Source organism: Falco peregrinus, chromosome Z (assembly GCF_023634155.1).
Source record: "Falco peregrinus isolate bFalPer1 chromosome Z, bFalPer1.pri, whole genome shotgun sequence".
Taxonomy (NCBI): Eukaryota; Metazoa; Chordata; class Aves; order Falconiformes; family Falconidae; genus Falco; species Falco peregrinus.
The window spans coordinates 11,169,798-11,184,159 of NC_073739.1; the positions used below are offsets into that span (position 1 = coordinate 11,169,798).

The 14,362-nt window shown below is 43.0% G+C and overlaps 1 protein-coding gene across 7 annotated transcripts in view; it reads left to right on the forward strand.

The window, feature by feature from the left end:
• The first annotated feature begins 780 nt into the window (after positions 1–780).
• Positions 781–14,362, forward strand: part of INIP (INTS3 and NABP interacting protein) — a 230,722-nt gene continuing 217,140 nt past the window's right edge. For 3 of the 7 annotated variants that reach the window (XM_055790327.1, XM_055790322.1, XM_055790326.1), the window contains exons 1-5: positions 791–922; positions 1,488–1,602; positions 2,096–2,180; positions 10,475–10,577; positions 13,140–13,230. In XM_055790327.1, coding sequence (XP_055646302.1) covers positions 2,156–2,180; positions 10,475–10,577; positions 13,140–13,230 — 219 coding nt within the window. In that variant the 5' untranslated portion in view covers positions 791–922; positions 1,488–1,602; positions 2,096–2,155. The other 4 variants (XM_055790323.1, XM_055790324.1, XM_055790325.1 and 1 more) reach the window with 4 other exon arrangements.

Genomic DNA, 14,362 nt, shown 5'->3' on the forward strand with positions numbered 1-14,362 from the left:
CTGCTGTGTTATTTATTCATTGCAGTTCTCAAGAACTGGTTTTACCCACCTATGATCAGAGGTACAGCTGTTAGGGGCCACAGTTCACATCACTACTCAGCTTGGTTGTGTCAAAGTTAAGTGTTTTGACCACAAGCACACTAAAAAAAATAAATAAAAAATCACGAATTGTGCTATTTAAGGCTTATCCTGCAGGACAGACTTGATCATGTAAGAAAAGATACTCTCATTTGAAAAGCCATCACTTGCCATTTCAAAACTAAAACATGCATTAGTAACATGGATGCACAACTCCTTCTGGAATTCATGCTGAAGAGTCATTCCTGCAGTGTTCAAACTCAGACTGCGCGGCGGCGATGAAGAAGTGGCACAACCTTTCCACTTTTCTTTTTGCCGTTTAACTGTGCTGATGCCCCAAGTCCCCTTAGCGTGATCCACGCATGACCCTCTCACTTGCTCCCGAACCCCTCCCTTGCAGGCACCAAGCCACCACTAAGCAGAGCCACCGTTTAAAACCCGAAGCGAACGGTCACTGGGGCCCGGCCCCCGCCCCCGCCCCCTCAGCCGGGCCCCGCCCCCTCAGCCGGGCCCCGCCCCCTCAGCCGGGCCCCGCCCCCTCAGCCGGGCCCCGCCCCCTCAGCCGGGCCCCGCCGCGCCTCGCGCCGCTTGACGGGGGCTGTCCGGCCCGCCCTGTCCGCCAAGCTACTGAAGGTGACGCGCCTCGCCGTCACCCGGGCGGAAGCTGGACGGCGCGGATATGTCGTTGCGCAGTGCGTGCGTCATGGGCACGTGCCGCGAGCTCATTGGCTGCGAGAGCCAAGTTGGGCACGGGTGGGGCGGCATGGCCGTGAGGCGGCCGGGCTGCGGCTAGAGGCGGGCGGGGGTGAGCGGAGCAGCGCCCGCCCGATCCCGGAGCCCTCGGGTAGGTGGGCAGCGGGAGGGCAGGTGCCCGGGCAGGGCGGCGGCAGCGGACGGGCAGCGCACCCCTGCCGGCCCGAGGAGGGCGCGACGGCGGGAGAGTCCGTCCCTTGTGCGGGGAGGGGGCAGCGGGACTGCCCACGGGCACGGGGCGGTGAGGCGGGAGGCAGAGCCCTCCGGCGGGCGGGGGCAGCCTGGGCCCCGCGTCCCGTCCCTTCCCCGCCTCCCGGCCCGGGAGCAGCCCCGGCCCTACAGCCGCCCCGCCGCTGGGCTCCGCGCCGTGCCGGACTCTCAGCGGCTGGGCGGGGGCGGGCAGTGAGCCCGCCGGCAGATGAGGCCCCGCGGACCTCGGCGAGGCGCAGCGGGGGCAGCAGCGCTGGCCGCCCCCCCCCCCCCCCCCCCCCCCCCCGGGGTGCGGGCCAGGCCAGGCCGCGCCGTGGCCCGTCAGTTCGCACCGCCTTTGAGTTACTTGGTTGCGCTGGGTTTGGTGCGCAGGGTCTCGCAGTTCCGGGGCGTAACTGTTCCCTGCTCTCTTGTTGGATTCTGACTGAGATCCGCGTTTCCTGCAGGATTCAGCGCTGCCATCCCTCCCCTCCGCCCGGCTGAGCTGGAGCCCTTTGCCGCCGCACTTCACATAGCCTGGCACCTTAATGGAAACAGCAGTTGATGGTGGTCTGAGTTGACGTATGGTTGAACAGTGGGCATCGCTTTTTGTTTTGCCACAGCTGTGAGGATGGCAGCTTTTGGCCGGCCTCATATCAGAGTTTTAAACTGGCTTTCCTCAATCGGTTCTCTTGAGTTAGAGCCTACACCGAGGTCTTTCGACGCTTTAGCGTTTGAAGAGTATAATGCTTTAACATGCTGCTTAAGTGTGGGCCAGCATACTTTGTCAGGAAGAAGTTCTGTTAGGAAAAATTATGTGCGACTCCGGAATTACTGGAGAGGTTATTCTTAAAGCACTAGAATCTGAAAAAGAATTGATTGCAACTCTTGATATTTCAAGCTAAAAATTTCAATCAGAACAATATAAGTAGTATTACATGGTTTAAGCAATATGTATGCTGTATTTGGCTTATGCTTTGTAATGCTTGCCATACTTAAAAAATCCCTAACAGAATGAAATCCAAGCTTTTCTTTTAAAGGAATAGGTTTATCTTACATTGTGCCTGTTCTACAGATATTTGTGGGATTAAAAGATTTGAACTGCAGCTGAATAAAACGGGCTGAAGATTCAAGGATGGCAGCAAATCCTTCGGGACAAGGTAAGTTTTAATCTGAGTATTCAAGGGAAAAAGTTAAGTGCCAAATGTCAGTGAAGTCACCAAAACCGTAAGTTTACTTAATGAAAGAGCAGAAAAGGGAAGAGCGGCAGGAAGGTTGGGCTGAAAGTAGCAGAACGTGTGCTTGGGAAAAGACACACACATTAAATGGTTGAAAAAGACCATTGATGGCTGGGGACTGTGCATTCCCTTTATCCTCAGGTTATAACGTACCTATCATGCCAGTGGTGCTGTGGTTATTTCCTGAAGCATATCTCAGACACTTAACAACACTTAGCATTGAACATTACTTGCAGTTCTTGCACTCGGCATCAGGGAACAGCCAGAAGTGTTAATATATTCCATGTTGTGATGGGAACAGTAAGACCTAGTCAGTCATAGCTGTCAGAGACAGCAGGTGGCTAGGTCTAGGAGGAAAAGCCCAATAAAGTCATAACGCTAGCTCCGATGAAATATTTCTTTGCCTGATGGTGCACCTGATTTGCATCCGTAAAATCCTTCAAGACACGAAGATTTACCTGTCTAGCGGAGGCATGTGTGTCGCAGGGAGCTGAGGGTCTGGGCGAGGCCGGCGCAGGCCGGGGAAGTGGTCGGCCACGCGGTAGATTGAAGGAGGGTCTTAAATCGCCCTCTAGTGGTGCTTTCTGGAAGTTTTAGTGGAACTCAGGCTTGCCTCTTCCACGGAAAAGCTGAGGGGAAAAAAGTTTCTCAGGTATGGCTTTTCACTTACTGATTATGAGAAATGAATTCAGAAGTTTCCCAGCACCCAGAGACTTCATGCACATTTTTGTGTGAGTGTCCTTATCCAGGAAAGCAGTCGACAAAGCTGGATGTAATTAATTCTGAAATGCTGATACTTTATAAGGGGTAACAGATCACTTGTGTGGTTCCCTAAAGGAACTGCTTATCATATGAAAATTATTTGCACTAAGCAGGCAAGAAACACTTTTCAAGTTTAACCAGCCAAATAAGCTTATGAATAATGCACCTAGGAAAATTAGAAAGGAACAGGTAAATTTGAGCAACAGCTGAAAACCTCTCTATCTTTCTCTTTGCCAGATGCAGCCTGGTAGTGAAAGAGATTTAGAAAAATACTGTATTTTCAGCTTGCTGCGTGTCACATATATTGGTACCGTGCAAGCAATTAATTCTCTCATTTCCCCCTTTTTGGACAACAGGAACAGGGATTTCCTGAAACACTCACTGGAAGGGTTATGAGTGGTAGCACTTACTCAAAATGGTAAAGGTAAATTAAGCATTAGTCTTCTACACAGCTTGCAATTTTTTGTACAGAGTTGTTTCTTTCGCTTTGACTAGTACCGGCTGTTTTCCTAGGAGTTAGTTGACTGTTGATTGCAGACTCTTGACTACAAAGGTTAAGATCTTGTGCACTGGACTTCCTTTATTTTATTGGCCTCTTAGGAAAGCAGTCTTTTGATTAGAATTTCAAATATGAGGAGCTGCATGTGAGTGCAACAAAAGCAAATACAAAGTCTTACTTCAGGCCATTAGTACCACATAGAACTGATTGCGTGAGACTGATTACAGCATTTAAAAGAAGTGGAAAAGCTTTTGGTGTGCTGTGTGTGTCCACAAGATTTGTTTATATACCAGAGTGGTACATTTTGGTAGTGGTGTTGGAAACCAGCTTCTAAGTTACAGGAATTACTTTCAGGTGCTTGGTAATACACTGTTTCTGCAGCAGTACTTCACAGTACTTACATAACATGCAGTAATAAGGGTGCTCTTGTAAAGTGTTTGCTTGTTCGCAGCAAGGCCAGAGCATACCTTGTGTCTTAGTAAATTAAAAGATTCCATGTCGGGTCTCGTGGAGGAAGCCCTCTGAGATGAGAGAAATGTGACAGCTCAGGAAGGAACGGCCCCCGAAAGGTGGAAGAAGTACAGGTCCTGCTTCAGACAGGGCTGAACTTCTCAGAAAAGAAGAGTTCTGCTATGTTGGAAGAACCAAGCTCTTGAAATATGTACAGAATTCTAAGCTTCAGACTGCAGTGATTCTACAATGTCTCTTTCTGTCTGGGTGGTTTTTTATCCTTTTGGCCTAAAGGTATGCAAGTGCGTTCACGTAACACAATCTGAGCAGCTAGATTTAGCTTTATGTTCACCTAGTCTGTGTTAAAAATGAAGATTGTACATAATCATGTAATTCAGTGCACAAACTTGGATGCGCTGCATCTGAGTGTGATGTGTGTGCAAGCACAGTACTTGAGGACTGTAGCGTATCTCTTCCCTGGAGAGCTTTGTGGCTGTAAAGCAGTCGGTAACATACATTCAGCTATGCATGTAGCTGTTTTCTGGAGGGATAGACGAGATGTTGGTACATCTTTTAGTAATCAAGTTAATTTACTGATTTATTAATACACCTTTTGTTTCATTGTCACACAATGTATATGAAAGCATATCTGAATGTAAATTGTTACTGAAAATATTGATGTGCAGCAGATTTTTAGATGACGTTTTGCGATGCCAGTAGTCATAAGTAGAAGAGAAAATCAAAATACAGTTACTCCATCCTTTTTCCCAAGCATTGTGCATTTAGTAAGGTCTTTGGATTCTGCTTTTTAAGAGGTTGCTCATTAAGGCTACCCTTTATGAAAGCATGCACATCAGTAAAGAAATGGCTGTTGAAATGCTTTCTGAATTGAGCAGGCAGATCAGTGTGCAGTGACAGTGCTTTTTAACATACAGAGCTTAGAACAGACATCTAGCTTTGAAACCATTTTTCCAGGTAGAAGTGTATCTTGAACATAAAGTTGTAGACTAGGGCTCTTGTGCTGTTTACACATCTATGGACAAATGATAAATAATCCATTTTAGAAAAAAACTTACACTGTGAATTTGAAGCAACCAGCAGATCAGGGAAAAGATACAAGATGAAAAGCAAGGACTTTGAAGTAGATAAATGTAGTACTGTTTCTTGCCATGCAGGGTTAGCTAGCAGAATTTCTGTCAGTGATGTTAGCAACCTCACTGGTAGGTGAGGTAGTGTGGTAGGATTAGGCTAAAGAGCGAAGCTTGCTGTGAGCTCTTAAAGCTACCAGTATCACTCAGCAAGGCTACAGCTTTCTCTATTTTTCTGCCTTTCACATGCAAAACATTGGTGTTAAGTAAACTTTTATCTTCTGCACAGACCACATAATACAATGTTTGATGTCAGTAACAGAGGTGTCAGAAAGAACAAGTTTTAAAATTTAAATGTCCTGAATCTGCTACGTTAGAGAATAATCTGAGGAGCCAGGTGCTCAGTTTGACATCTGACACTGCCATTAATCTGTTTAGCTGCCTTGAATGGGTCATTTTGGGTCAGGACTCTTGTGTCTGCAAAGCAGAGAAGAATATTAATGAACTGCAGTATTCACGAACTGTTCAAACTCATAATAGTAGTGCAACTCAGCACAGTTAAGGGAAGTCTAAACTCTAAAGCTTTATTAAGTTGCTGTGTTTGAAAATCTATACTTCCTTTCACATAATGAGAATCCCATCTGTATTAAAGATGCCTTTTTTAATTGGCATTTTTAGTACTAGAAACCAGAACAGATATCAAATCTATAGATGAAAAATTACTTTCTTTATAATGGAAGTAGAAAGCTTCTGTAGCTGTTTCAGGTTGGTCTTTATGAAACACTGTGGCATCCTGGGTAGGGAAGTATCTAAATGCAAGTCTTGCTGATGTATTGCCACATATGATGAACTATTTTGTAAGGATGCCAGACTTCTCTCTAGAATGGATTTCTCATGTCCCACCCTCTCCATTGTTACCTTCTAAATTAATAGGCTTTACTTTGCATTTTAAAAAAGTTTTAAAATACCTGTAGGAGCTTCACATTGCTCAGCTAAGGAGCACTAACATGTATATGCTGAATGTCCTTCATTTTCTCAGGTAGGCTTTTTTCTAGTTAACATTAAATTACATTTTCAGTACAGCAGGTTGCTGATGGGTGCTGTCTGAATTCTAGAGCAGCATACTATGTGTTGTGGTTTAACTCCAACCAGCAACCAAGCCACACACAGTCACTTACTGCGCCCCCCCCGCCTCCCTCCCTCCCTCCCTCCCTCCCTTGTGGGATGGGGAAGAGAATCAGAAGGGTAAAAGTGAGAAAATGCATGGGTTGAAATAAAGGCAGTTTAGTAGGTAAAGCAAAAGTTGCACATGCAAGCAAAGCAAACCAAGGAATTAATTCACCACTTCCCATTGGCAGGCAGTTGTTCAGCCATCTCCGGGAAGGCATAGCTCCATCACACATAACAGTTGCTTGGGAAGACAAATGCCATCACTCCCAACTTCCTCCTCCTTCCCCCATCTTATATACTTAGCATAATGTCATATGGTATGGAATATCCCTTTGGTCCGTTGGGGTCCTAGTGGTGTCCACTGTGACCCCTCCCAGCTTCTTGTGCACTCCCAGCCTGCTGGCTCAGTGTAAGCACTGCCCAGCAGTAACAAAACCACCCCTCTATTATCAACAGTTTTCATCGCTAATCCAAAACATAGCACCATACTAGCTTCTTTGAAGAAAACTAACTATCCCAGGCAAAACCAGCACATAAGGGGTTTGTTTTGTTTTTAAAAAAACCCTGTCTTAGTGGAGGGATAAGAAAATGAAGAAAAAATACTTGGGTGTCTTCTGAGTCCCTTTTAGAGTTTCTGTCGTAAGGTACTATAACAAGACATACTAAAACAGAAGAGAGTGATAATCTTGCAGTTTCTTATCGCAGTTTAAAAACAGCATTTAAAATTTTATTCTTACATGTCTCAAGCCTTTCTGAATCATGCCATCTGCTTCATGGTAAATGTAAGCATATTTAGTCTGTATTTTTTAGCTGACAGCAACTTAAATTAGAAAGTGGTCTTCTTTTTCTTGCCTCAATCACCATATTGTCTAAATTCCAAGCATGCATTTAGATTTGTGTAGTTTCGGGTAAACAAGCACTAGCAGAAGGCTGCTGAGTAATGTGCCAAGTATTATGCTTTTTGGCTGAAAACTCTGTAGAATGAGCATACAGACATGGATCACTGGTTCAGACCTTCTTAGAGGTACTTCAGTCATCCTGTCAGAGTATCGTCCCCAGAATTTCTGAGAAAGTAAAGTCTGGGCTAGCTGCCACTCAGAAATATTGAATCTTAGCTTGTTAGCAAGAACTCTCAGCCTTTTTATCTCTTAGAGCACACATTCAGCTGTGTTTTCATCTTTCAATCTCACTGCAAGTGCAGGGTGTTCAAAAAAAAAAAAAGTGTACGATACATGAAGAGCAGAGAAACATCAAAGATGTGAATCAATACACTTACCAAACAGAGTTTAGGTGGAACTAATGCCATGTGGGAAGGACAGATTAACAGATGGGAAAACAGCAGTTAATTAAATTTAATTAAAAAAATCTGTTAACAAATGTAAAGATGTGTATGGATGATCTTGCATAAAACCACAGTAAAATGTAATCAAATGACTCTCTCTCAAGAACTCTGAGACACTGAGGCTCAGGGCTGTGTATGTTAGGCACAGAAAAAGAAAAATGTGGGGGTTTGATAGTAAGGCGATATGGATGCAAATTATTATTCAGAGTTGAAAGTTTCTGCCTGATAATTGTCTCCTTAGAGCCACACTCATGAAGGAAATACTGGATTATGTAACTGAGTAGCAACAGAAGATCTCTTAAAGGGAATGAACTTTTAAGTGCAGCTACTGAAAATAAATTTGAAATCATTTTACCTTGGCATGCTGATACTGTGCTTAAGAGTTGCATTGTCTGGGCTTCCTGACAGCTTGTGGGTTACCTTTTTTTAGTGATGTTAGTAAAACAGTACTCGGGACAGGGCCACAACATGCAGAAGTTTCCAATGAGAATTACTTTGACTTTTTGTATGGAGGAGATAAAGAAGATAACTTGACTCTTATGTCTTTTTTTTTTTTTTTTTTTTATGACAGTGTAGTGGCTTGATATTTATAGAATAGCAGCAAATGAGAGGTAAAAAAAATGTGTATATTCTTGACGTGAATGTCCTTAGTGGCATAGAGGCCTGTAAGAGTCAGTTCTGCAGGTGTTGTCCTTAATTGTGCTATACAGGCATATGGAGCAACATTAGGGACTTGTGTATCTGGTTTGTTTGGTGGACTGTTGTGTTACCTAGCTGGTAACTAGTGCCATGCAGCCACTCATTTGCTGCCCCCTCACACAGAGAGAAGGGAGGGCGAATTGAAAGGAAAGTAAAACTCAAGGGTTGATGTAAGAACTACTTAATAATTGAAAGATAGTAAACCAAAAAGAACAGTAATAGTAATCATAATAATAATAGTCATAATGAAAAGGAGGAAGAAGGAGAGAGGGATGAAATCCAAAGGGAAGGGAGAAAAGAAAACAAGTGACGCACAATGCAAGTGCTCACTACCCATTGACTGATGCCCAGCCAGTCTCCGAGCAATGATCTTCAGCCCCGGCCAACCCATCCCCCTGCCCCAGTTTATATACCAAGCATGATGTCCCGCAGTATGTATATATAGGTGTTTATCTGCCTGTTTTGTGTGTGTATATATATAGGTATGCATTTGTCTCGTTCAGGTCAGCTGTCCTAGCTGTGTCCCCTCCCAAATTCTTGTGCCCCTCCAGCCCTCTCACTGACACCTGAGAAACTGGAAAGTCCTTGACTTAGTGTAACCATTACCCAGCAACAACCAAACCATTAGTGTGTTATTAGCCTTGTTCTTACACCAAATGCAAAACCCAGCACTGCAGCAGCTACTAAGAAGAAAATTAATTCTATCCCAGCTGAAACCAGGACATGGCTGCAATGTGATCCTTTTCCATGTAAGAGTCCTGTGTAAGTGCAGCAGTTTTGCCACATTCTCCATTTAAAAGGCAACTTTGAAAAGACACAAATGGCAGCTATTTTAGGCATTTTCTACACTCCCTCAGTCATTTTACTTCCTGACCCCTTTTTTTAGTATACAAGGTCCTTTTGGGAGAATGATGTGCAAAGCAAATAAAGGTCACGTTCTCATTGTGCCCAGACAGTTTAATTTTGCTTCTGTATTCCAGCATTGTGGTCATACTCAGAGTAAGGATGGTCTGTTGTCCTGGTTTTGACTGGGATCGAGCTAATCTTCTTAAATTAATTTCTTTAGTATCTGGTACAGTGCTGTGTTTTGGGTTTAGTATGAGAGTGTTGGTAACACACAGATAGTTTGAGTTGTTGCTTTCAGTTTTTGTATGTGTTGCCAGTGAGCACAAGAAGCTGGGGGGGAGCACAGCCAGGACAGGTGACCTCAACTAGCCAAAGGGGTATTCCATACCATAGAACATCACGCTCAGTGTATGAGCTGGGGGCAGTTGGCCTGGAGTCGTTCATTGCAGCTGGGGGACTGGCTGGCCATTGGTCACAGACGGTGAGCAAGTGTATTGTGCGTTGCCTGTTTAGAGGGGGTTTCCTCTTGGGTTGAATTCCGCTCTCTCTCCCCTCTTCATTACAATTATTGTTATTAATATTATTCTTAATGTTATAATCTAGTATTTTTCTTTATTTCAATTATTAATTTGTTCTTATCTCAACCTACAGGTTTTGCCTTTATCCGATTCTCCTTCCCATCCACCTTTTTCTGATTCTCCTCCCCATCCCAGTGTGGGGTGGCGAGTGAGCGAGTGGCTGTGTGGTGCTTAGCTACCAGCTGGGGTTAAACTATGATGGGGTGTATGTAAGGACATCAGTATATTAAAACGAAAACCTTTCTGCATAGATTGAATAAAAGGTGGTGATTCTTGTATAAGCACATGTACAAGCTTAGTTGTCATCTCATTCTTAGCTGTTACATATGTAAAACTTGTGTTACAGTTTTTCACTGGCATGAGAAATTAGGCACCATGAGTATATTACTCCATTAATTTTGAGTTGTACATTCAGTGACTGAATTTTAAGTCTAGAACCTGTAAGTTTACTTTTTTTTTTGAAAGGCAAGTATTTGATCATGTACCTTGTTTGTAGCTCTGGAGCTGGCTTGGGAAGGGGTAGGATCTAGCTTGAGATAGAAATGTGCATTTTAAAATTATTACTATGTATGATAGTGTAAGGAAGCTATTTCATGTTGTAAAATGAGAAAAGGAAAAATGAAACCTATTTATTAATAGAGTTTCAGATGGGTGCAAAGCTTTAAAGATTAGTGTATTCATCATAATGTCATATTGTACAGAGGCTTTTAATTCCACAAGATTAAGAACTGGGCCATAGAAACCAAGTAAACCTCTTAATATTTTTCTGTCATTCCTACCAGGTTTCCAGAATAAAAATAGGGTTGCAATCCTGGCAGAACTAGACAAGGAGAAGAGAAAGTTACTTATGCAAAACCAGTCTTCCACAAATCACCCTGGAGCCAGGTATTTTATGTTCTTAGACCTGTTCAGACATCACTGATTACATCAAAGGAAAAAAACAAACCAAAAACAAGTGAGCTGTAAACTCATGTAAACACTTACAAGGAGTGTTTTCTGACCATCCTCAATAACCAGTCAGAGAGACCTTGCACTTCAGCAACATATTAGTATCCAAAATTGTTCACAGACCCTGAATTTTGGCTTATGTGATTTCCATTTGAGAAGGGGAGAACCAGATATGCTTACACAACTGCACTAAAGTCTATCTTAAAGAAGGATCAGGGAGCAGGCACTGAGAAAGCATTTAATTGTAAAGCTGAAATGCCCGAAGGAGTGGGAGTAGTAGACCATTAGGTTCAGGGTAGAACCTAATGTGTTTTGAGAACAGTTACGGCAGCGAGTGGGCGAGTTATCTTTGAAACTCCCTGTGTGCAAGATAAAGCCACCGATGTTACTGCAAAACAAAACTCTTTATCTTTCTGTAAAAGGTGCTGTGTTGTAAGATGATTCTACACTCTAAGGTGTAATAATCTAATCTGAATGTAAAAGTTGCTACTGGGATTTCTCCCATTTAAGACAAAAAGGTTAGATGTTTGTTGTAAATCAGTAACTAGAAAATTACATGCTGGTTTACATGGAGAAATTGAGATAGCTGAACTTTTGGGTTAGCATGAAGTGAGTGCAGTGCTGTGTTCTAGACACAGTGTTTTACATGCAGTGTCTCTAAAAGAGTCAAATACTCTGAATACAGTGTGAGTGCTGCCTGTGTGTTTTTTCAAAGAGATTCTAGGTCAGTTAATTCCTTCATACTGTAAAAAAGCATGTAGAATATTTGAAATTACCTGAGTTAGATCTCTGAGTGAGTCTGTATACAGTTATTATTCAAGCAAAGTTATTGGTTAGAGAAGAACAGAAATATCAGGGGGTTATGTACAACCCCTGACTCCTAGCAACAGTGTATCCATACTTCATTGCAAGTGTGTGGCAGAGTTTCAGGGAGTGCTTGTTTGATTTCCTTTTTAAGGAAAAATAATGCTATATGCTAGTGAGCAGTATTAGAATTTACTAATTTTGAAGGTGGGGTTGGAGGAGGGCTACAAAGCAGCAGTCAGATTCTCTGCTTTGGCATGGTGGGCTGATGTAGGATTTTTGAGAAGCTGACAGTTCTCTGGCAGGGATGCTGTGCCAAAGGTTTTGGACCACAGAATTACCAGAAATGAGACCATAGAAATTCTACAAACTTGACAGAAAAGAGCTTGATGTACCTAAAGCACAATAGTGGCATGGCCAGTGTAAGGATGAATGATTAATTGATTTCTGGCATTGGCATATGGGGATCCTCTATCCAAAACCAGAAGACCTCTCTTGAAAAGTGTCAGCTTATGATGAGGCCTTCTCTAAAGAAATCATATTGAAAAGTTACAGAGTACAGAATTAAATGCAAAATAAATATCTTCAAACTGGATACTATGTTTTAAAACAAACAGAGTAATATGTTTCTCCAGCAGTGAAGCTTATCTTAATATTTGTCATAACATCTGTTCAGAGGATTTTTTACTTAGCTTTCATTATGCATTTAGGCATAGATTTGGCTAAAGGTCTTTTCATGAGCATGGTTGCTTTTGAAAAACTGATTTACTGATTTACCGGTTGTTGACATTGAAGCTGCTGGGAAAGGACAGTTGATGAGTTTGCTTGAATCCATTGTTGTCCTTCATACTTTTATCTCTGAGCAAGGAGGGCTGGGCTTTTAGCACCAGTCTGCAGAGCCAATTTCAAAGGTAGTTGTAAATTGCCTTGTTAGACAGCCATAATGGCAGTCCTCACTGATTGCTGTCTGGAGGATGGCTAATCATGCTACATGTATAGAGTTGGGGAAAAAAAAAAGGTCTGCTTTTTATTTCTTTTTTTGGTTAGCAAGGTGGACAAGTCTTAAGATACAAAAGCCAAGAAAACCTATTTAGGAATTTTAATTTGAAACCTAATATATGCTGCATTGAGATAGGTAACAAAAATCAGGTTTAGGTACTGTAAGCTTAATCATCTGAGGACCATTGTTACAGTTACATCGGAGCTCCTTTACCATAAACAGTGATCTGCTGCCCACCCACCAAAAAACTGGTCTTCAGTGGAAGCACTAAGAGATATCTTCAGTATATCACAGTTGTTTAGAACAGTCACTGAGTTGACTGAGTAATGGTGAAAACACAAAGCAGTTTTTAAAAAAATTGGTGACATTGTGTTAACATTGCACCCCAGCGGGCTGCACTGGCTTCAGTGGGACACCACCCATGAGCGAATCCACATCAGGCTCTGGGGGTGTGAGTCTTCTGGGTTTAGTTTGGCATCAGTTGTTTGTGCTAGGTCAAATGATACAGCTATGGTCACTCCATTTTCCTCTTCTCTCTCACGTTAACAAATAGTAATTCCAAACAATAGTTAACAATTGTCAAGCCATGAATCAAATAAATTATGGGCTCTGCAAATTATGGAATCTATGGCTAGAATGGCAAGGAGACCTTTTATTCTGTGGTATGTATCATACTATCTTGTTCTTTTTTGCAGCATTGCACTTGCAAGATCACCGCTGAACAAGGATTTCCGTGATCATGCTGAGCAACAGCACATTGCAGCACAGCAGAAGGCTGCACTACAGGTTAGACGATGCTGTCAGGTAGAGTTTAGCTGGGCTTTCAGTCCAGAGACCAGTCCTGCACCCAGACAGAATGAAAAGCCACATTTAGAGATTAGGTTTCATACATTTCTGTATTTGTAACAAATAAAGTTTCTTCTTCTGTTAATGAAAGCTTAAATACATCAACTCATTATCCCTCAATACGCTTGTAAGAATCTAGCCTACACCATCATCAGGGCTGTTCCGTACATCTCAGTCAAGAGTCAGTTTCATCACACTTCTCAATGTCTCATGAACAGTAGGGAGAACTAGCCACACTGCTTTCCTTGGTTGAATCTGAGTAGACCCAAGTAAGTACCGTGCAGTTACAAGTGACAGGGTGAAAGATTTGGAAAACTTATTTGTATATTTACGGGCTTACATTTGCTGCTATTTTGCTCATGTCAGGTGAGGCCGAGTTTGATGCTGAAATTGGAAGTTGAGCAGGACAGCCGGTACAATGGCCATATGTCTTTCTGGCACTCTATAGACAGTGTGACTTGGCAGAGGGCACAGGAATGGGAACAATGTTGAGATGCAAACTAGCAGCCATGTCCGCATATCTTATGCCTTGTTCTGTTTCCATTACCCAGTAAAGGCCTGGATTGTTTTGCCTGAAGTGAATGGGAGTGGAAGTGAGCTCTGGGTTGTGTCCTGTGTTGATCACAGAATGTTGTACGCTGGAAGGATCCTCTGGAGGTTTCTAGCTCAGTGCCCTGCTCAAAGTATAACTCACAGCAGTGCTATATCACATTGGTCAGAGTGTGATCAAATCAAGTTTGGAAGTTTCCTTGGCTCTGAGTCTAGCAGGCTTCTTTATATATTATCACTGGATATCTGAAAACAGCATAAGATCTCCTGTCGGCTTTCTCTTTGTACAAGAAGTCTTCTCACCATCCCCTTGGATGCTGTGAGCTCCAGCCCAGCCGCAGCTGTCTCGTTGGGTCACTGCTGAACTCCCTCCAGCTTGTATCTGAAACTGACCACAGTATCCCAAATACAGCTTTTGGCCTGTTTGCTGTGCTGTTGCATCTCACTGTACTGGTAGCCTTTATCACTGCAAGGGCACACTGCTGGCTTAGGTTAAATTTGATATCCACTAGGCTTTTTCCTT